The sequence below is a fragment of the Zalophus californianus genome, chromosome 3, assembly GCF_009762305.2.
Source record: "Zalophus californianus isolate mZalCal1 chromosome 3, mZalCal1.pri.v2, whole genome shotgun sequence".
Classification (NCBI taxonomy): Eukaryota; Metazoa; Chordata; class Mammalia; order Carnivora; family Otariidae; genus Zalophus; species Zalophus californianus.
The window spans coordinates 79,189,268-79,210,647 of record NC_045597.1 but is presented as its reverse complement, the minus strand read 5'-3'; the positions used below and the strand labels follow the sequence as shown (position 1 = coordinate 79,210,647).

At 47.3% G+C, this 21,380-nt stretch overlaps 1 protein-coding gene across 3 annotated transcripts in view; it reads right to left on the bottom strand.

The window, feature by feature from the left end:
• Positions 1-1,547: 1,547 nt before the first annotated feature.
• LATS2 (large tumor suppressor kinase 2) overlaps positions 1,548-21,380 on the bottom strand; it is a 75,801-nt gene continuing 55,968 nt past the window's right edge. Inside the window, exons 1-7 of one of the 3 annotated variants that reach the window (XM_027589883.2) lie at positions 16,495-16,600; positions 14,200-14,332; positions 11,403-12,814; positions 9,669-10,251; positions 8,437-8,619; positions 6,555-6,661; positions 1,548-3,908 (exon numbers count right to left, since the gene is read on the bottom strand). In XM_027589883.2, coding sequence (XP_027445684.1) covers positions 3,414-3,908; positions 6,555-6,661; positions 8,437-8,619; positions 9,669-10,251; positions 11,403-12,814; positions 14,200-14,329 — 2,910 coding nt within the window. In that variant the 5' untranslated portion in view covers positions 14,330-14,332; positions 16,495-16,600 and the 3' untranslated portion in view covers positions 1,548-3,413. Of the gene's footprint in view, positions 3,909-6,554; positions 6,662-8,436; positions 8,620-9,668; positions 10,252-11,402; positions 12,815-14,199; positions 14,333-16,494; positions 16,601-21,380 lie in introns of those variants that run through there. The other 2 variants (XM_027589882.1, XM_027589885.1) reach the window with 2 other exon arrangements.

Sequence of the window (21,380 nt, the reverse complement as noted above, 5' to 3'; positions counted from 1 at the left end):
TATAAGCTAAGAAGTTAGCCTGTTACTCTATCATGAATCCTGAAATAAGACAAGGGACTCCAGCATCAGGCACGCAGGACTTTATTACTCACAGTATATTAAGCAGCATGAGCATCAGCGTGTTTGCATGAATCTCCTTGCCGCCAGGTCCCACAGGGGAAGCACAGGAGACCCAGAGGGATTCTGCTGAGGTACACTGAGCCTGAGCAATCTACCCCTTTTATAGCAAACAATACGCAAGCTTGCTCTTTTTGTCTTGGAGGGAGACATTACTTTGCCCCTCAAGGTTGCTCACTGCAAACCCAACCCTGATAGTCCACGTGAAAAGTGGTCAGGGTCTTTGACAGCCATAGAAGAGTTTCTCCCAAGATCTCTGCAGGGCAATTTGGCGATAAAACTTGCAAATACACTTAACTTCCGACCTAGCAATTCCACCTCTAGGACTCGATCCTGCAGGTGCATTTGCACATGCACAAAATAATGGCTATAGAGGTTAGTTATTCCAGCATTATTTATAATAGAAAAAGATCAGAAACCAAAATGTCCATTGATACGGGACTTGGCCTGATTACAATCCACCTTCGTGATGAAATACCACATAGTATACTGAGGCATGATGAGTGCTAACTTAGATTGCCAGATGAAGAAAACAGACGCAGAAAGTATTCATAACGTTCTCCCATTTGTGTAAAAGAGCTAAAATGTGCACGTGTATGCATCTTCTTGTGCTGTGTATGCATAAAGTTTTATTTCTCTAAGGACACACAAGAAACTGTGAGTAGTGAATTGAATGGCTAGGAAAAGGAGGAGACATTTTATTGTATATCCTTTTACATGTTTTGATTTTTAAACCATGTGATTATAACCATTTAAAAGATGAACCGAAAGAAAACAAAGTATTTTCTGGAAATTCCACCAACCATTTTATTTATTTATTTAAGAAGATTTTATTTAAAATAAAAGTGAGAGATAGAGAGCACGAGCAGGGTGAGCGGCAGAGGCAGAGGGAGAAGCAGACTCCCCACTGAGCAGGAAGCCTGATGAGGGGCTCGATCGTGGGACTCCAGGATCATGACCTGAGCCGAAGGCAGATGCTTAACTGACTGAGCCACCCAGGCGCCCCACATGTGTTAACGCCCAAAGGTCAGGGCGTTACAGTGGTCCTCTCAGTTTAAGCATCTCACGTGGGGGGGAATCAGCTCCTGATCAGGATTTATTTTATCACCCACCATATGTATTTGATATCCCACTTAATCCACCCAACGATCCTAGTGAGGTGTATTTTGTCACCGTCTTATGCAAGAGAAGCTAGGTCACAGAACCTCACCCTGCCCTGGACTTTCTGTGTATAACCTAAAAACCCATTCTTCCCACACCTGACCCCCTGTCCCTGAGCCAGAACCCTGTCTGAGGAGGCTCCTCTCCCTTCCCTCTTGTGACAGTGCCTTCCATCAGCAGGTGGCAGTCCTGGCTGCATACGGATCCCTGAGAAACACACTGATAAAAGCAGGAAATTACAAATTCCGGTATGACACGACACCAAAGGATCTGGATTCAAACTTTTAATAATAAATTGTGCCAGTAGAAGCTTTTCAAAGGCAATGATATATCAATAAATAATAGTTAAATCGAGTTCCTGAGAAAGAACCTACCACATGAGAGTATGTCAGAGCGCTGTAAATAACGGGGCGTTACTATAAAATAGCGGAAATACTGACAGTCACGATACAAGCACAGCAGACTTCAGAATTTGCCATTCATACAAATGTAAACCAGTACACAAGGAATTGGTTTTTTTGTTTTTTCTTAGTTTAGACATTGATAAACTTCTAAGTGTTGTTGCCTAGATATATACTAAATAATGGATACATTATGCTAAAAAATTCAAGGAAAAATATGTGGAATAATATAATGAAAAATATGACGCATCAGATTTTTAAAAAAGCAAAAAAGAATTGAACTTTTTACTCAGATATAAATCACTTTAAATAGGAATCATACTAATTTGAAATAAGGAATATTTTGTGTGTTTATCTATGTAGTTATATATACATCTACACCTCTAAGAAAATACGTATGGCTTAATTATTTTTTTATTCCAATGTCACTTTGAATAATCCTTGCTGTTTTACAAAGATTAGAAAAGTGTGTTTTTAAAACCAAGTTAAGACTGATACTTCAAAGCACACCAAAAAAAAAAAAAATAGAGCATTAGATTTCATCATGGTAAGAGTACCTCCGCCGTCTAAGCGGACAGGAGGAAGGGCGTCGGGCAGACCGCTCGGTGCCGGCAGTGTGTCGGCAGCGGGGGTGCAGCCGCTGGGTTCCACATATCAGCTACGCCAGCGATAGTGTACCGACGAGCGGAATGGACTGAGTTCCATGAGTAACTTAAATTTTTTGGCATAGCTAAATTAATCCCTTTTGATGTATACGAGTTTAGTATATGACAAATGTTTAAGCTTACCCCCCAAAGAATCCAATCATACCCAAGACACACACACAAAAACCACTTCTCAGTTACACATCTGCATTTCTTTAACAAAACAGTAAGGGATACAATCATAGCGAAGTCACCCACACGATATGTTATCAGCAAACTGTCTAGAACATCTCATTTAAAGATACTCAGTAAAAACATATTCACAGAACCTGCTGTGAATGGCAAGACATGGAAATTTTATAATAGAAAAACCCTGCTCATGCAGTACTCTCTACACACCAGACATCTGAAATCACACCCACATAATCACCTTGCTCACACTTTCTAGTATACTATAATATGCAAAAAGCAAAAAAAAAAAAGCAGCTTTTAACATTATATCACAATTTTGAAATGTGGGAAAAATATAAAACAAAAACCATTGTGTGAATAAAATGGTATCAGTAATATCAGAACAGTGTTATCTTTTTTTTTTCTTACACATTATTGCACAGAGATTTCTTATCACATGTTCTTCAGTTTTTATGTCTTTTCCTAAACGTGAATAAGTGCTATGGATAAAATACAAATGTAGAAAATAACAGCAGCATGATTTGTCAAAGTTAATCCCTATAATTTAGTAAGAAAAATGGCTATAAACAAAATAAGTGCTCTTTCTAAACTGTACTAAATTTTCAAAAATATTGTTTAATGCAGTGAAGGTCCTCAAAAGCCAATTCCAATTCAAAGCAATGTTGACACCTGCCCCCCACTCCCATCAACCAGAATCTGCTAGACTTGAGTCCTTTTTAAAAAAGCTTTTTTGTTTGTTTTGGGGGTTTTTGGTGAAGACCAGAAGTTCAAGTGAAGTTAACCAACGGACTAACTTGAACAAAGCTGACCTCGACTCTCCATCAGGCCTGTCAGGAAACCAGCTCTGGGCCCCCTGGACCTCTGAAGAAGCAGAGTGTCGGGGACGGCAAGTCACTGTCTACACGTACACTGGCTGGCAACCTTCAGTCTGATCCACCATATCAGAGTTTTCCAAATCAGAGTCCTCAGCCTGTGAAGCATCTGCTCCCGAAGGCTTTGGGCACCTAAAGGGATAGCCATTGTCATCAAAGAACCTTCGGAAAGTGAATTCATAAAATGCGTGCTCAGGGTGTTTGTTATTTGGAGAGGTGAGTGTGTCCCAGGCCTTAGTGCTATCTTCACTGGCATCGTTCCAAGGGCTTTCTTCATCTACGGGGTCAAAATTTGAGGTGTCCATGGGGTGGCTGATCTTGGGGACGTAGGGGGCCGGCTGCTTCCGGATGTCACTCGAGAAGTCAATGGCCCCGAAGAATGGATGGGCCTTCAGGTCGTCGGCCCCATTCCTCCCCAGCCGGTGGTCGGCAGCGCAGCACAGTTTGGTGATGAGGTCCCGGGCCTCAGGGCTCAGCTTGACCTGGGCTGGAATGTGGAGCGTGTTCTCCCAGTTTATCACCTGAAGAGACAACAGAACCAAAGTTTTCCTTTCTTTTCACATTTTAAGGCCCATTTATGGCAGTTCTGAGATAGTGTGTGATGACGTGGCTTTTAAATAATTTTACTTTCACGATGGGAGAACAATTAGACTAGATCTAGGAGCAGCAGTTGCAAAGCTGAGCAGCTATCAAAGGCCAGAGCAGGTTAGGAGGGGGCTCACAGCCTGAGGCAGCGGGTGATGAAGCCAAACAGACCAAAAGAGACTGTATCAGAAATACAGTTCAGCAAAAGAATTTTGTGATTTCCATAAAAATGAAATAGCTGATCATCTGTGAGTCATTTCTTTAGCTTATGACAACAGATTTCTATTGAACCATCATGGTTCTCATTCAGTACTTATTATGGCCAAGAGATGGTCAACTGGGGTTTTGTTTAAAAAGAAAAGACAACCTCACAGAGAAGAATAAAGGTGATGGACCCTATGGCCTTGGCCTATGTTCGTGACGGTCAACTGCACAGACCAGCCATCGGGATATTCAGTAAATACATTTGTCATGAAGAGCATCTACTATGAAGAGAAAACCTAAGGGACTTCTCTATTATTTATACTTAGAATCAAAATAAAGCAAGGCCAAACTATCAGGCTACAGGCTGGGGTGACAGGGCATTGGTAAGGCATGCAGGCAGGTGGGCGTATGGGTGGGAGGGCTGGTTTGAACTTGAGTAGTTGTTTTAGTAAAGCTAAAACTGTAAAAGTCACAGAAGAAAACAAAGGGGAAAATCTTCATGACATTGGATTCGAAAATGATTTCTTGGATACCAAAAGCACAGGCAACAAAACAAAAAATATATAAAATGGACTTCATCAAAATTTAAAACTTTTGTGCACCAAAGGACACTATTAACAGAATGGAAAGGTAACCCCCAGAACAGGAGAATATATTTGCAAAGCATATATTTGATCAGAGATTAACATCCAGAATATATTCTACAATTCAACAACAAAAACAACCTGATTAAAAAAGGGCTAAAGACTTGAACATTCTCCAAAGATGTACAAATGTCAAATAAGCACACGAAGAGAGGCTCAATCACTATCATCAGGAAATACAAATCAAAACCACAATGAGATACCACCTCACACCCACTAGGATGACTTCTATTAGAATAACAACAACAAGTAAAATAAGTGTTGATGAGCATGTGAAGAAACTGGGCCCCTTGTGCATGGATGAGGGGAATGCAAAATCATGCAGCCACTGGGGCCAACAGTTTGGTGGTTCCTCAAAAAGTTAAACATAGAATGACCATATGATCTGGTCATCCCACTTCTGGGTACATAACCGCAAAAATAAAAGCAGGGACTCCAACAGATACTTGTTATACGTACTCATGTTCACTCCAAAAGGTAGAAAAAGCCCAAGTGACCATCACCAGATGATGGATAAATAAATGTGCTGTACACATACACTGGTATATTCTTCAGCCTTAAAAAGGAAGGAAGTTCTGACACATGCTACAGCATGGGTGGACCTCAAAGACATTATGCTAAGTCAAATAAGCCAGTCATGAAAGGAAAAATATGGTATTACACTTTCATGAGGGCTCTAGACTAGGCAACTTCACAGAGACAGAAAGTCGGAGAGAGGTTACAGAGTCTGGTGGAGGGAGGAATGGGGAGTTACTGCTTAATGGGTACAGTTTCTGTTTGGGATGATAAAAATACCTGAAAATAGGTAATGGTTATAGTTGTACAACACTGTGAATGCACTCAATGCCACTGAACTGTAAAATTAAAAATGGTTAAAATGGTAAATTTTATCACAATAAAAACATTGGGTTATTATCATGCAGGCAAATTAGAGAATGGTTCAGCAATTCAATTAGGATACAGATAATGTCAAATTCCATTTTTATTGTTACCAGAGTCTTCATTTAGGGTTTTTCTAAATAAGGGATTATTAATTTAGGGTCTAACATGGACTCTGGGACATATGGGTACTTGATAGAATTGTTAGTAAACACCTATGTTGATGGTTAAGTGCACTATTCAAAGTTCCAAAGATTTCATCAGATTCTTTATTCAATCCTTCTTAAGTAATCGAATCATTTATTTCAGAGAATAATGGCTATCATTCTCTCATTCTAAAACTATTTAGCATTAAATGATTGACAGAGTAATTATTTATTTCCAACTGATATTAGAAATATGTACAACTAGCCCGACCACAGAGCTGATAATCTGCAAAGAGTAATGTAGATAGTGTATAATGTAGTATAACATCCAAAGAAATAACTGATTTCTTTAGGTCTAGTTCATAAAGTTCTCGGTATTTTTTGCAAGGGAGGCATGTGGCAGCAGAGACCAGATGTACAGCGCAGCTTTACTGCTTCTCACTGTTCATGGTTCAAGATGGCAGATGGCCAATGGTTCATGTAAAACTTCAGAAATACCTATACATCAAAACACAGGTCTAACTTTGTGGGTTTACTTGTTAAAATAAAACTTTTTCTATAGGTCATAATAATAATACTTTAAAAATATACAACTGACACTCCTACACTACTCAGAATGAAAGATCAAATGCCGACCAGAGATTCATGGGTTCATCAGACAACCACGTGTGTTTGCAGCAAGCAGATGCATGGGCTAGTTAATTCCTACCTTCAGCTGGGTTTCTGTGGGAGTAGGGGCCAAAAAGGGTGGCTGCCCCACCAGCATCTCGAAGAGAATCACGCCAACACTCCACCAGTCACAGAGCTGAGTGTATCCTGAAAGACAAAGTCTCACTCAGTTCCAACACAGGCATGTATTCTTCTCAGAGAAGAATTTTATGAAATCCTCAAATGCTAACTGACTGTTAAGGGGGAAAGCATGTTCAAGCAGCATACATGTTACGTAAAAGAAAACCAACCTACATAAAATGCGCCTCCTTGCGCATGTGGCTCAGTATAGAAGGCTGGATGGGGCACCTGCCAGGCTGGTGCCAGTGGTCATGTATTCTCTTACTTTCTACCATTAGTCTGTGACAAACACAGGATGCTTCTGTAATAAGACTTTCTAACTTTAAAAGCCTATTGTTATTGTTAGTAACACCACTAACCAGGATTTTAAGTTCTTAAAGAACACACAGAGACATCAATTAAAATAGGACTAACTGGAAAACAGAAAGTGCTACACCTGCCAGCGAGGGCTTCCTGGGGAGGCTTGCCAAGTCAGTTTTGGAAGAAGTTGAGGAATATGGAGAAGAGGAGGGGAAAGGGGGCCCTTTGGCAAAGGAAACAACTGTCTAATAAGACACAGTATGACACACTCATGGAGCCAGGCCCTTGCTCACGGAGCTCCCAAGATAGAGGAGCTGAGGCAGGGCACCCTCTGGCTCGGTCAGACAGGGCCAGCCTCACCGAGGCGGTAGAACAGGTCCATTTTCCTTTTATTTTCTCCCACTTTTCCTTCAGAACTCTGCAGCCCAGTCCCAGCCATGCTCCAGTCTTGATGTCACCTGATCCTGGCTAAGCCTGAACTGGGCCTTAAGACCCGCCAGCAGTATTTGCTAGCTCTGTTCTCCCCTCACCCCACCTCCTCCCGCCCTGGCCCGGCACTGGAGGCTGCAGGGTAACTCCAACCCCTCATTCCGGGACTGTGGCACATGTCAGGGTGCTGGAGACACCTCCCACCACCCACTGGGAGAGGAAGGAGAGAATGACACCTTTCCGGGGCAGCGAGGCCGATATTCACAACCACCTCTCAAGGTAGTTACTGTTAGGCCTGTGGCTCTGAGTGGTTTAGTGATTTGCCTTGAATTTCCACAGCTAACAAAGAAAAGTGACCTGAACAGACTTGAAAGACTTGAAACAACACATGTGAAAAGACAGACCACCGATCTTTGGATTTATTGCACTGTCGCTATGAGCCCCACACTCACTGTAAGGTTTCTCTTGTACTCAATCAAATGTGTATTTGAGAGAACATCCACACAGACCAATTTTACTGAACACTTGTAATTTTATGCATACCACTGTCCCCAAATCTCACCTTCCAGCACTTCTGGACTAACAGCAGAGAACGGGAGGGAAATAATACTTGTGTTCTGGCATACTTCCTAACCAGCTGGATATGCTGCAAGCAGCTAGGAGCCTGAACATGTATGGCTTAGGCAGACTGATGAGTGTCCCTGTGCCCTCAGAGTTGTTTCTGTCAAAACCAGTTGTGGCGAGATTCTCTTGGGTTCTAGACAGAAAGCCCACACCCTATACCCAATCTAGCCCAGCCAAAGGAGGAGCTAGTGAGACAGGTCTAATGGTGTGTGTGTCCTCTTTCACCCCAGAAGCAAGGGCAGCTGCAAAACAGACGAGAGATATGCTGGAGGCTTGTTTGTTAGGGAAATAATTTCCTCTCGGGCTTCCACGAGTACAAAAATACAATGAGAACATTCAGAGTCTTGGAAAGCTGGAGCTGGAGAGACTCTGAGAGGTCATCTGGCCCCAAAGGTTTGAAGTCAAGAAGGCTGCCAGTCGTGCAGCTGGCTGTGGCTGGAAGCACGCACCTTTTCGGAGGAGCACTTCTGGCGCAATGTAATTTGGGGTCCCAACCAGGGAGTGTGCCAGACACCTCTGGTGCTGCTTCCTGGCTCTCTGCTCCAGGGTCTTCAGCCTGTCTCCACATCGACAATTAGATACGTCGTCCCAGAGGTCGCTGGGCTCCATGCTGTCCTGTCTGATGTGGCTCCCTTTCACCCAGGAATCAGGGGCAGGGAAAGAAGAGAATAAAAAACAAAGTGTATTTCCACTATTCAATGATGCAACAAATCCACAGCTTCAAAGGGGAAGGTAATTCAGTTCAGCTCCTGACATGTTATGAGAAAGAATCCTCCCCAACTGCTCTGTAGGGGTGGCCCATGATTCCTGGGTCTGAGACTCAAGTCATGAGGTAACATAAACACTAAGAACAATGGATAAAGCGATGACAGGAGCTGGGCGCAGTGTGGGGTGACAGTGTGATGCACAGGGAGAAAAGCTCGGGTAACTGTGGGGGTATCAGGCATAGCACTCTGGCCAAAGTCTATTACCAGTTTGACAAGACATGTTTCAAGATCAACATGGAAAAGCATGAGAGGATTTAAAAAATATAAACGAAAGTGACTCTAATGCCAGAAAATGGGAATGGATTAAATGATTTAGGGTTAGTTTTGAGTTAAAAAACAGAAGCATGAGGCTCAGTCAATAGAACGTGCAACTCTTGATCTCGAAGTTGTGAGTTCAAGCCCCACAATGGGTGTAGAGATTACTTAAAAAAAAAAAAGAAGAAGCCCGAGCCATGGTATTAAAATAACAATTTCAAGAAACCAAGTCATAAGTAACATAATAGCCAGCAAAACTATAGAAGATGGAGTTAACCTATACCTGTACTTAGAGATACCTATAGATTCACATTAGCTAGAAGAGAGGACTCTTGGGAGGTTGTGAGACTTATTTTTTAAGGCTCATTTTATAAGGGCAGAGTGATGGTTCCCAACCAAGGTCCCATGACACCCCATAGCCTATTGTCCTAAAAATACTATAGTAAAACTTGAATCCATTAATTTAAAAAAAACCTTTTTTTTTTTCCACATATCATAGTACTGCTTCACGGAGAAAAGGATGTCATGCCAAATTATAAAATAATGGAAAACAGATCATTTCAAAATGATCAGGAGCCACCCGGATGGGAAAGAGTTGCCTTAGATGGTTTAGTTCTGTCTAGATGTAGAAGGTGGACATGGCACGTCTGAGACAATACCTTTCTGGTAGTATTTGGAATTGTGCGTCCACCTGAACCCAGTGCAGAGGCCAAAGTCTGTCAGTTTGATGTGACCATCAAGATCTATCAAAATGTTGTCTGGCTTGATGTCTCGGTGAATGAAGCCCATCTTGTGGACACTCTCAATGGCCAGAGTCAACTCTGCGATATAGAACCGGGCCAGGTGCTCAGGGAAAACCTCCATCCGGATCAGAAGGCTCATCATGTCCCCCCCTGGGATGTAGTCCATCACAAAGTACAGGCTGTCCTTGTCTTGGAAGGAGTAGTAGAGTTTGACAACCCACTCGTTGTCCGCCTCAGCCAGGATGTCCCTTTCAGCCTTGACGTGGGCCACCTGATTTCGGTTCAGGACATCCTTCTTCCTCAGGGTCTTCATGGCATATAGGGCATGAGTGTCCACCTTACAAGCAAGGCACACTTCTCCAAAGGCACCGATCCCCAGGGTTTTGATTTTCACAAACATGGACTTGTCCATTTTGGCCCTTTTCAGCCTGTTGTAATTAGATTCTTTCTGGTAGAGGATCTTCCTCATCTGTTCCTGCTCAGCTTCACAGAGTCCAGCCTGCGGAGAAGAAAAACAAGGAAGTCACGTTAGAGGAGCCCGTGGTATTAAATAGGTGGGGCAGGAGACGTAAGGGTCCTAACTTAATATATAGAAATAAGAACACTGAATGGGTCCAGTATTCTATAAGCAACACAACAACTGGTTTTGTTCTTTATATGCTTATGTAGACACAAATCTGGAATCTAAAGGGAAGGCAAAACAGGTGACTTTAGGCTCTAAAGGAAACCTCTATAAATAAAAATTGTAAAAAAAAAAGGGGGGGGGGACTGCAAAGTTCCTGGAACTCTAAGAACAATCTAATAATTTAATAGCTCAGGGAAAATGGGAACAAAGAAAAGTCGATGAAAATGGGAGAGCACAGATTTGGTTTTTAGAATTTGAAATGATTGGCTTTGTGTGATTTAAATTTACTGTAACACTTTAATTTAAATCATTTCATGAAATACCTTCTCTAGCAGATTAGTATCAACTAATGTACATTGAAAATATTATTTGCTGGGGCGCCTGGGTGGCTTAGTTGGTTAAGTGTCTGCCTTTGGCTCAGGTCATGATCCCGGGGTCCTGGGATTGAGCCCCACATTGGGCTTCTTGCTCAGCAGGGAGCCTGCTTGTCCCTCTCCCTCTAGCCTCTGCCCCTCCCCCTGCTTGTGCTCTTTCTGTCTCTCTTGCAAACAAATAAATAAGATCTTTAAAATATATATATATATAATTTGCTCATTATAGACTTAAAGGATAAACAGATCATTACCAGATATATTTTTCTTTATAAATCCCACAATATCAATTTATAAAACCTCAAACTTTGTTTCTACTCTTTCAAAATGTTTAAACACCAGTCACTAAAACTTGACAAATTTTGTTAACAAATAAGGACACACCATAAAAATCGATCTGAAAATCTGCCTGTTGGCTGCGTCCTGCTCTGTGCTCACTGCTCCCCTCAGAGTCAGGGAGAAGTGGCAAGGGAGCCCGAAACATCTGTCATTTCTCCAAGGTGTTCGCCCTATAACCGCACCATCGTCCTGTGAGACGAATCATTTGTAATAAAGGTGCATAAAGCAGAAACAAAAAAGGAATTCTGCTGTAATTCCCACTACCAATTTAGGAAAGAGCCAGGGCTAAATGATAAGAATATAATAAGAAATTACTTTTGCCATTTCCTGTTCCAGCTGCAACCTCCGGTTGACCTTCTGCTGGTAGGTTTTTATGACATTTTCCACATGCTGCTCCATGAAGAACTTAAACGCATACGGCGAGTAGCTCTTGATGCGAGATTCCCTCTTCTCTTCATCTCTGCTGTTTTTCCGAACAGGAACAGGAGAGGTCTGAATCTGCTTTTTATCCTTCCCCACTTTCTCCCCTTTGGCATTTTTGTGGCTCTTGTCATTCCTCTCGGAAGGCTCGGCAGCCTGGCCGCCTCGGAGGCTCTGCTCCATGCCCACACACAGGCTGTCCACGTCGTACTGCTCTGACTTACTCCGGAGCAACAAGTGCTTGGGGTACGGTGGGGGCGGGCACCTCAGGTCTGGGCTGCCATACTCCACGTCCAGCGGGTATGCACTGGCGCCCCCCAGGGGCAGAGGGTGCTCATCCTTGGAGTCCAGACTCTCCACCCCGGGGGTGGGCGCTGGCACCCAGGCCGGGTGGGAGGGCCCCACAGCCGTCTGCGGCTCGGGCCGCATCACCCTCACGCTCTTCACTGGGTGCAGGATGTGGGCGGCCGTCACAGCCGTGATGGTGTTGGGGGAGGGCATGGAAGGCTCTGTCTTGCTGGGCACTCCTGCCCGGATGGGCACGGCCACTGGCTGCTGGTGGTTGTTGAAGGAGTTGGTTCTGCTGGGGACGGGGCCTTCGGGCAGGAACGCCACGTGCTGGCGGGGTGGTGCCTCCAGGCCTGGCTTCTGAAGAGAGTCACGGCGGGACAGGGTAGAGGACTGCCACTGCTGGACAGAAGGGCTGCTCAGGTCATACAGGTCCACGTTGAGGCTGTTTCTGGAGGGTGTGATCAGACTCTGCGGGGGGCTGTCGCTCGTGAACACCTGGCCCCGGGAGCCCATCATGTGCATCTGGTGGGCCTGTTTGTGGTGCGGGTGAGGCACGTACAGCCCTGCCGCCGCTCCCGTGGGTGGAAACGCGTGGCCGGCCCCCGGCTGCACGGCTGGGCCCTTGGCAGCAAGGTTTGCATATGCTCCTGCCTCCTTGTTTTGGAAGGAGGGGCTGCGCTGGATGCCATAGCCCAGTGGCTCCCCAGGCACCAGCAGGTGTGGCCTGTAGTGGGGGCCTTGCAGTGGGAGGGCTTGGCCCCCAGGGCCGCCCACTGGGAAGGTCAACCCCGTGGCCTCCATGTTTGCAGCATAGCCTTTGGGCTGGTGCTGATGGCCGCCAGGCATGCCGTGAGTGCTTCCGGCAAAAAGAAAGTCCATGTACTGACGAGGCACCTCCTCCAGCGTGTTGCTGCCCTCGTAGGCGGCTCCACTCATCTGATGGTAGGGTGGGAAAGGGTCGCTTGTTCCTTCAAAGCTTGGCCTCCGTGGCACAGGGGCTGGTGCGATGCCCTTTCCTGCGGAGGAAAGAACAAGGATGTGGCATTAGAGGGGAACCTGCTCAGCTGGCTCTGGCCCCTCTCGCTGGCGGTGTCCTTGGGGCCGATGCTGCTGCACAGGCTCTTCAATGACCCAAGGCCCTCTGGAAGGCCCTCTGACAGGGGCGATCTTCTGGGTCAAAGGCTCCGCCCCACCCGAGGCCCCTCACAGGGATACCCAACACAGCCAAGAACCTCTGCAGACATGACCTAGTGCAGAAGCACAGCCAAACAAGGACTGTTTCCTGGGCTAAGAAGATGCATCAGCAAACGCACGTCAAAGGCAAACACAGAAGGAAGTCCTTACAGACACGGACCTGCGTTTCCCTGTGGAGCTGTGCTCCAAGACAGACCCTAGGACTCTATGAATCTGGACATGGATAGCCGGCAGGCAGTTGTTTAAGGATCTTCCATCAACAAGAAAACAGGAGCCTGTGTCCTCTTAACAACAAAGATACAACTTCTCACTCAAGAGATGAAGTGGGTTTTACAAAGATCTTTCACAAAATAAGGAAAGCTCTTTTTGCTAAATATCCGAAGTCTCTTATCATGCCCAGGGACCTCAGGTAGCAAACACTGTCCCATCTGCTCCATCATCAGAGAGAAACATTCGATAGCCAGCGAGGCAGAGCATGTGGTGCTGGTGCCTCTGGCCTTTCCAAGGGGGCACTGAGGGGCTGTCCTAGTGCCACTGCCACAGCCTCCAGCCCAGAGAGGTGCCTGTCAGCCTGCTCTGTGGCAACAGTGTGAGAAAATGTGCATTTTAAAGTCAGTGAAAGGGGCGCCTGGGTGGCTCAGTCGTGAAGCGTCTGCCTTCAGCTCAGGTTTGGATCCCAGGGTTCTGGAATCGAGTCCCACATCGGGCTCCCTGCTCCACAGAGAGCCTGCTTCTCCTTCTCCCACTCCCCCTGCTTGTGTTCCTGCTCTTGCTATCTCTCTGTCAAATAAATAAATAAAATCTTTAAAAAAAAAAATCAAGTCAATGAAATAAACCTCCCTTTTCAAAGACTCCCTCACAGGCCCAAGAGAGTAAAAAAGAACATTTTAAATCTCACTCTGCTGGGCTGCCTAACTTTAATATCCAGTGAGTTTTTCAATCTTCATAGAACAAAACATGTATACAACTGTCGCCCCCTGGAAAGTACCACAGGCTATTTCAGGACCCAGGTAAGTCCCGTGATCTGCCACCTGTCGCCTCCCCTGACAGAGCCCGAATGCAGAGCAGGGCAGGCCCAGCTCACCAGTAAGAGCAGTGAGGCCAACGGCCAAGAGGTAACATGCTGACTGGGGCCACACTGGACCTCCCTTGCTGCAAACGGAGTAGTGTTTGTTGATCACCCACAGTGCTGCAGGTCTGAGCTCACCTGGCGAGGTCTGCTTAATGACTCGCACAATCTGTTCGTTCCTCGGGTCCAGGTAGCCCATCTTGCTGATGTACTCCAGAGCAGCTTCGATACTCCGGCTGCCGGTCTGCTTCAGAGCCCTGCCTGCCATCTCCTGGGAGGAAAGCACATGGATGCTTCAGTGGGCGGTATTAATGCCTGTCATCCTAAAACAAAGCCACACGGGGACTTGCGTTCCCGCCCTGCTCAGGACCGTGTGACATCCGCCCCTCTGTGCCTGCTGGGGTCCTGCAACAAGTGCTGCAGACGAGTCTCAGAATGAGCAGAGCTGGCCCCATGTCCTCAGGTGCCTCATGACAAAAGCCTCACACACACTAGACCGTAGGCTACTTAGGGTATGTCACAAACACACTGGAATTCTGAGGGTGGACCTGAAAGAATCTTAAGTTCTGCTTCTCTGTAGAAGACTTTTGTGATTGTACTAATAGATTCTGCTTTGTGGGTAAACCTAAAACTAGAACAGCTTAATGTGAAGAACGGTTGAAGTCAGAGACCCTAGCTTTAACCCCAGATGACCCCCAGGCTAACTGGGAGAAGGAGAAGGCGTGGCCTGCCCACCCCGGCCCCCCACTGGAGGAGGGGAGGGTTGCCAGAGTCATTTATAAAGAGCTTGCTCAATGCCCTGTGCTGGCTATGGTAGCTGGGAACTTGCACTTGGGCTCCTGATCTAGTGGGAGAAAGAGAAACCAGGTCCCAAAGGAACCCCTGGAGCAGTGCCCAGCACAGGACAAACCCCTAAAACGGCCTCTGGGATGAACAAGAGACAGAAGCTGGGGACCACCATGGGAGACACAGCGGACAAGGGTCAGCGATGAGGGATGAGGGTCAGAGGAGACGGATTCCTCCTGCTGAGGGAGGGGGCACCAGGCACCGTTGGTGGAAGAGATGGAGGCACGCCTGGCTGCCCAAGGACAGACCGAATTTGGGTAGATGGAGAGCCCAGGAGAGAAAAGGCATTCTTGGCAGGGGGAACAGTCGGAGCAGAGACCGGGGGTGCAGAGAACGGGCAGAGTGGCAGACAGCCAGCAGGGGCACTAGAGACGGCAGAGATGGAGCCACAGGCTGGGGCTAGATACCACCCGGTTCTGGAGGCTTTCCAACAGGGCACATGGGGCAGTGAGAAGACCAGTTTGGGGCAGAGAGATGGTAAGCAAGCTGGAGGCAGTCTCAGGCTGGGGAGATCAAACAGGCCAGAGCAGACGGGAGACCGGAAGGGCCAAGGTGCCTCTTGGCTGGCTCAGCAGAGCTGTGGGCAAACGGGAAGGATGGCAGAGGCCGGCCTCCTGGAGACAAGGACGCACAGGCAGAGGCTGCAAATGGGGACTCTGTGGAAGGGGGCACTGAGCACTGTGAGCGGGGGAGGGGCAAGCAAGCGGAGAGGAAGCAACAAAATGCAGAAGGGGTGGTGGTGGGAGCCGAGGGGGTGCCGAGGGCATAAGGGGTAGGAAAGCATGGCAAAGGAGATCCCGTGGCTCAGACAGGAGAGAACAGGGGTGAGGGTGCAGGAAGACCCCAGGACGATGAGAAGGAAGCTCGGGGCTGTTGTGGGCAGAAAGACTGGCTGTGCTAGCCAACGGCCACTCTGGAGAATCCATACTCGTCCCAGACACTGAGAAGGAACCGAGCTCCCTGGCTTCCCCAACCAAGTGCTTTTCCAGACTAACTCAGAACTGACCACTGTGCTGCCACCAGCCCTGGGACAGGGCATCACACACCCACGACTTTCATGAGACGAATCTGTCCATCCATATGTCTGTCTCCTCCTCTGTGGACTGGGAGAACCTGGTGGGGCCTGAACTCCACGTCACTTGTGGTTGTATCACCCATCTAACATAGCAACTGGAACAACTTCAGTGCTTAATATCCCTCTGATTACATAATGCTAAAATCCAGTTTTCCATTCCTGGCCGTATCCCCACCTTATGGTAGGACAAAGCACACTGGCTGTAACTTGTGTCTATATTCTTGGTGATGCCAGGAGACATGGCAAGATGGTGGGGGGAGGGCAGGGGGCAGGGACCGATGGCCCGAGATGGGGGGGGTGGGGACATGCTGGGTGCAGGAGGCTGCGGGGGGGCGGGGGGGCGGGGCGGGGGGAGAGCATGAAGAGGCAGCTTAGTAGGCAGAGAGAGAAATGGCGGTAAGAACAGAGCAGTGTTTTGAAAGCAGAGCTTGGACAGACAGAAAGGGCAAGTGCGTCAAATCCAGTGGGGCCATTGAGAGAGAGGTGCAGAAGCGAACACGGCGATGCCTCACCTGCAGACGGGAGGTAATCCTTCAAGCTCCCTACTTCACGGCTATGTTATGCGATGAGGTCATGTCTGCAGAGAACTCTCAACAGCTCGGAGAAAAACATGGTATAAGGCCGCATCTTATCAGGATCACCCTGGAGCAAAATATGCGCCCGTGGGAGCTGACCCTAACCACAGCAGTCTGCTCTGTCTGAAACGTGACCACCAGCTCCTGCCTCCTCCAGGGGGGACTGCCAGGCGTGCTCACTCCTTCAGCGCCTGCCGAACGGCAGCAAAGTGCTGACTCGTGGACTGACCAAGTCAAAACAAATACATTCTCAAATTCTCCCTGTTTACTGGGCACCCACGACTTCAAGATTTATACATTTACTGTGCTTTAAATCTAGGAACTTAACCAAGAACAATCAACAGGAGACCACAAATAATGACTGTGTTCACAGTGATGCTTCAAATCATAAAACCTAATCAACGCTAACGAGGCAACTTGTTTATTAAAAACCGTCAAATAATCCAGATCTTGGGACGCCTGGGTGGCTCAGTCGTTAAGCGTCTGCCTTCGGCTCAGGTCATGATCCCAGCATCCTGGGATCAAGCCCCGCATCCGGCTCCCTGCTCGGCTGGAAGCCTGCTTCGCCCTCTCCTGCTCCCCCCTGCTTGTGTTCCCTCTCTGGCTGTCTCTTTCTCTGTCAAATAAATAAAATCTTAAAAAAAAAAAAAATCCAGATCAGTCGAGTCTTGCCCTTGTTTGTTCCTCACCCTCATTTGGCAAATAAGTAGTTTCTATACATTAACCCTCGGAAGATGCTACTATACAGACACGTGTAGCTAGGTTTTACAGCTGAAGGAAATCCAGGATCATTTCTAAATCCACTGGGAATATGGATCCTGCCTCTCATCCAGCCTCACCATCTGCTGTGGACTGTGAACAGACCCAAGCAGACGTCAATCCAACAGCACAACCTGCTTCCTGCACAGTTGCTGAGTGTGACCTCTCTGAAGCTCCACATGACTCCGGCTGTCAGACACCAAGCCGGCAGCTTAGAGTGTCACCGCGGGAAGTGGCTCGGAACCTGCTTGGGGAGAGGTGCAGAAGAGAGGAAGGACGGCAGCCGCTGCCTCCAGCATCCCCACAGAGTGTCCAGGCGCTGGGCATGGCTGTCTGGTAGGAGAAGACATGGGCCTCTCCCCAAAGGTCAGACGCCCCTCCCGGCACAGGTCACGGGTGGTGGTGGGGCCAAAGGTGCCATTACACACAGTATTTCTAAAGTACCCAAGAATGCCCAAATTCTGCCCCAGAGCTTAGGCACTTTTCCTGGATGGTATGTGCTCAGACACTGGCATATTTATGTGCATCCTGCACGGGCCAGTACACGCCAGCCCCCCATGCCCCTTTCTCCAGGAGCACACACTCATGTCCCGTCTGCCTCTGGACTGTCTCTTCCTCTTACCCGTCCCTGCGCCACCCCTGCACCCCCCCCCACCACATATGCTCCTCTGTACCTTGTACTCCTATTACTGATCTGTCCCAGGGCATCTAAAGTCTCCACTACTAGTCTAGGTGCCCAATGAGCACAGGGGCAATGTCTCCTAATTTTGATTTCCTTAGTACCTTCAGTAATAAATATCTTTGGAATCAAACTAAAAAAGCCTATCACATCCATAATAGAGAAAAGGAAAACAAAGCAAAAACTGAGGGAGAAAAGAGGTGACCTAAGAAGGCCAAAGTTAAAATGATGTGGCCGGCCCACCCCCCACAAGGACCACCTCATTCACAGGAGCTGTGAAAACAAAGGGATCCTCTTCCAACCATTACTAGGACCTGACTGACATGTCACTTCTTCCCACATAGCCTTTTTTCCGTGAATACCTTCCATGGAAATGCTCTGTGGGAAGCCTTGCCCTCCAAGGCAGATCTGGGAGGAATCCGGGCTCTGAGAGTCCCTTGGCTGGTGGGCCACCTGTCCCTCCCACCCTCCTTTGTTGCTCAACAGGGCTTCCACGGAGTTCAAGGGAAACAATGAGGGGATGAACCAGGCCCTGGGAGGGCAGAGGTGCCCCCACCCAGGAGCAGCTGCAATGGCTGCTCGAGTGAACAGGGGCCCCCAGTGCCCAAGCCAGTCAGGGCAGCCAGACCTCAGCATCCACCCCCAGACCCCAACTGGGTCTGTCTGTCCCATGGCCCCTTCCACCCCACTCCCTGTCTATCTGTCTCATCTCAAATCTCCATTTCACAAAACTGCTTACCAATTTCCAATGGACTAACGACTGATCAGTCCTTTATCAAATTCATAATGAAAATTACTGGGAGAAAAAAAATACACCCCAAGATGCAACTAACAGCTAAAAGTACCTATCACAGGGATTTGCACTTGAGAGAAGGGTGACTTTCTACCCGAAACTCGAACCTGAGAGGCTCAGAGATGTGGACATGGCAAAACAGTGGTGGCTCACAGCTCTCACAGCATGGAAGCAAAAATGAGCAGGAGCTGATATGATCGAAAGCTAATCGTGAATCCAATCTTCACTGTAAAATTTCAATGGAAACTACTTGGTTTTGACGAAAATAAAAGTAAAAATGGAAACTACCGTAAATTATCTAAATTTCTAATGAAACCGAACATGGGAACTGACAAATGATGACCTTAAGCCAGTCCCAGAAAGTGACTGAAGCTTCATTTCCCACACTCTCCCCAACTTGTAGGGACTTGTACCGCCACCTGGGGCCCAGAGGAGCCCAGACTCCTGTCTGCTAGGCTCTCCACAGACCCCACCCCAAGGTACTTTGTTTCCCTCCTACTAGGGAAGGCCAGAGGGTGACAGAGACCAAATGGACGACTCCTACCTGGAAAAGAGATCCTACCAAAGGCCCTGGAAACACTTCGGGGTTCATCCCACAGCCTCCCAGTCAGCAGCAAGGGGCAAAAGCTCACGGGCAATTGGGCGGCACCTCTCCCGGACAAGCTGCCAGGGCGATGAGAGACAGAAGCCACATCCCTGCGCTCGCTAGTGACTGCCACAGGCCGCACACCACATGCCAGGCACGAGCAGAGAGCGACAAGGGTGCCCACAGCCACGTCAGGACATGGAAGACTGGGAAGGGGGCTGGTGCCCTCCGGCTGAGTGAAAAGCCTGTGCACAGGCAAAAATACAACTGCACAGTCAGGGGGATGGCAGGAGGCCAGCGCCAGGAGATGGAGAGGGATGAAGCTAAAGCCCGGCATTGGGCCCTAGAGCCAAGCTGAGGAGCTGGGTCACTCATCTTCCTTTCTCAAGCACGCACCATCATTTAAAAGTCCTGATCTAGAATTGGGCATGGCCAATCCAAACATAAAACCTGCTCCAGAACAGGCAGCAGGACAGCAGAGCAGTACAGAGCCTCGATGTGGAGCATGGAGCCAGGCGGCCTGGCTTCACACCTGCCCCCTGTCACGTAGCTGTGTACCCTTCGGCCAATTATTTACCTACTTTGAGCATTTGTTTCCCTTCCTGTGAAATAAGGCTAAGAGGGCTGCTCCACAGACAAAAAGAGATAATGACATGTTTCAAAACAGCACCATGTAAGGGTCTGCTCTCACAGTTCACAGAGGTATTTTAAGTGTCTCTGGTGACAAATGTAAAGACTATATTTGTAGATTTGATACAGATTCAATATTTAATCTTTCTAATACTATATGCTTACTTTTCTTACCATAATTATAAAGAGAACTGTCATGAGTTCCTTTTACCAAGTCTCAACAGACACCTCCGAGCTCTTCCAGTTCACCCAGGGCTGCCCCATAAATATTACCCCCTTCCGTGGGTGCTAGGATGGCCGTGCCCTATAGCAAGCACGTGGCCCCAGCTGAAGAGGAAGGACAGTCAGGTATCTGTTCCAGTGTCTGACACTAGAAAGAGCTGTGTGAGTGGAGGAATGACTGAATGGGACTCTGCCGGGAGATCCACAAAGGAGGAGAGGGCTGCCTGCCCAGGAGGCGGGAAGTGAGGTGGGGAGGCGGCCAGGAGGTGCTCTGGTCAGGCTGCCTCCCGCTGGGTGGGAAGATGGAGATAAAGCACAAACAAGGGCTGTACCCAAACACAGGCTGAAGAGAACGTAAAACACAAACGTTGACCACAAAAATCAAACTATTTCCCCGAGTTTTACTCTAGTACCTAATTTGCATACCTGGGAGAGCCTCTTCTATAGAAGCTGACAAAATCTTAAAGCTGTCCTACCATGTGTCTCTTATATTGTTTACCATTTACTAATTATTAACAGTCTAAAACCAAGCAATACAGCGGGTTAACAAGACTTTGATAACTTTATGCCACCTATCAACATGCACCAAGAAAATATTATATACAACTCATTCTCCTAAAGCCCTCCAGAAAGCTTCAGTTGGGATTGCTTAGTATCTCATACAAAAGTTATGCTTCTCCAGTAGGAACTCAGATACCACGTCTATAAGGCAGCCTTCTCTTCTAGACAGCCCTCCGTGCTGGGGTTGAAGCCACTGTACGAGGCATGCTAGATTTGGTATAAGCTGCCTCCAGGGTTCAAACTCACTTCCTTGGTGATTGCTCTGTGCCACCTAGTGCAATGACTCGCCCTGTGCAAACCCGACCTCCCTCTTCCAGTCCTCCCATTCAGTAAACAACATGCGATTCTCCCAGCCTTGGAAGCATCTTGACTTTGAGATTTCCTTCACATCCCACATCCAATCTAAAAGCATTTTTTTCTCAGCTTTACCTAGACTAGAGTGGTAGAAGATTCTGGATGCTCTGAAGGCAAGAGCATTCCACCTTAGGTATCTCTCCCAAGAGATTTCTCCTTTTACATTTTATCAATAAACTGTTGAGAACTTAAAACTGGTTCTAGCCAAAATCAATTCTGGAAAATGGGATTTCCCCATA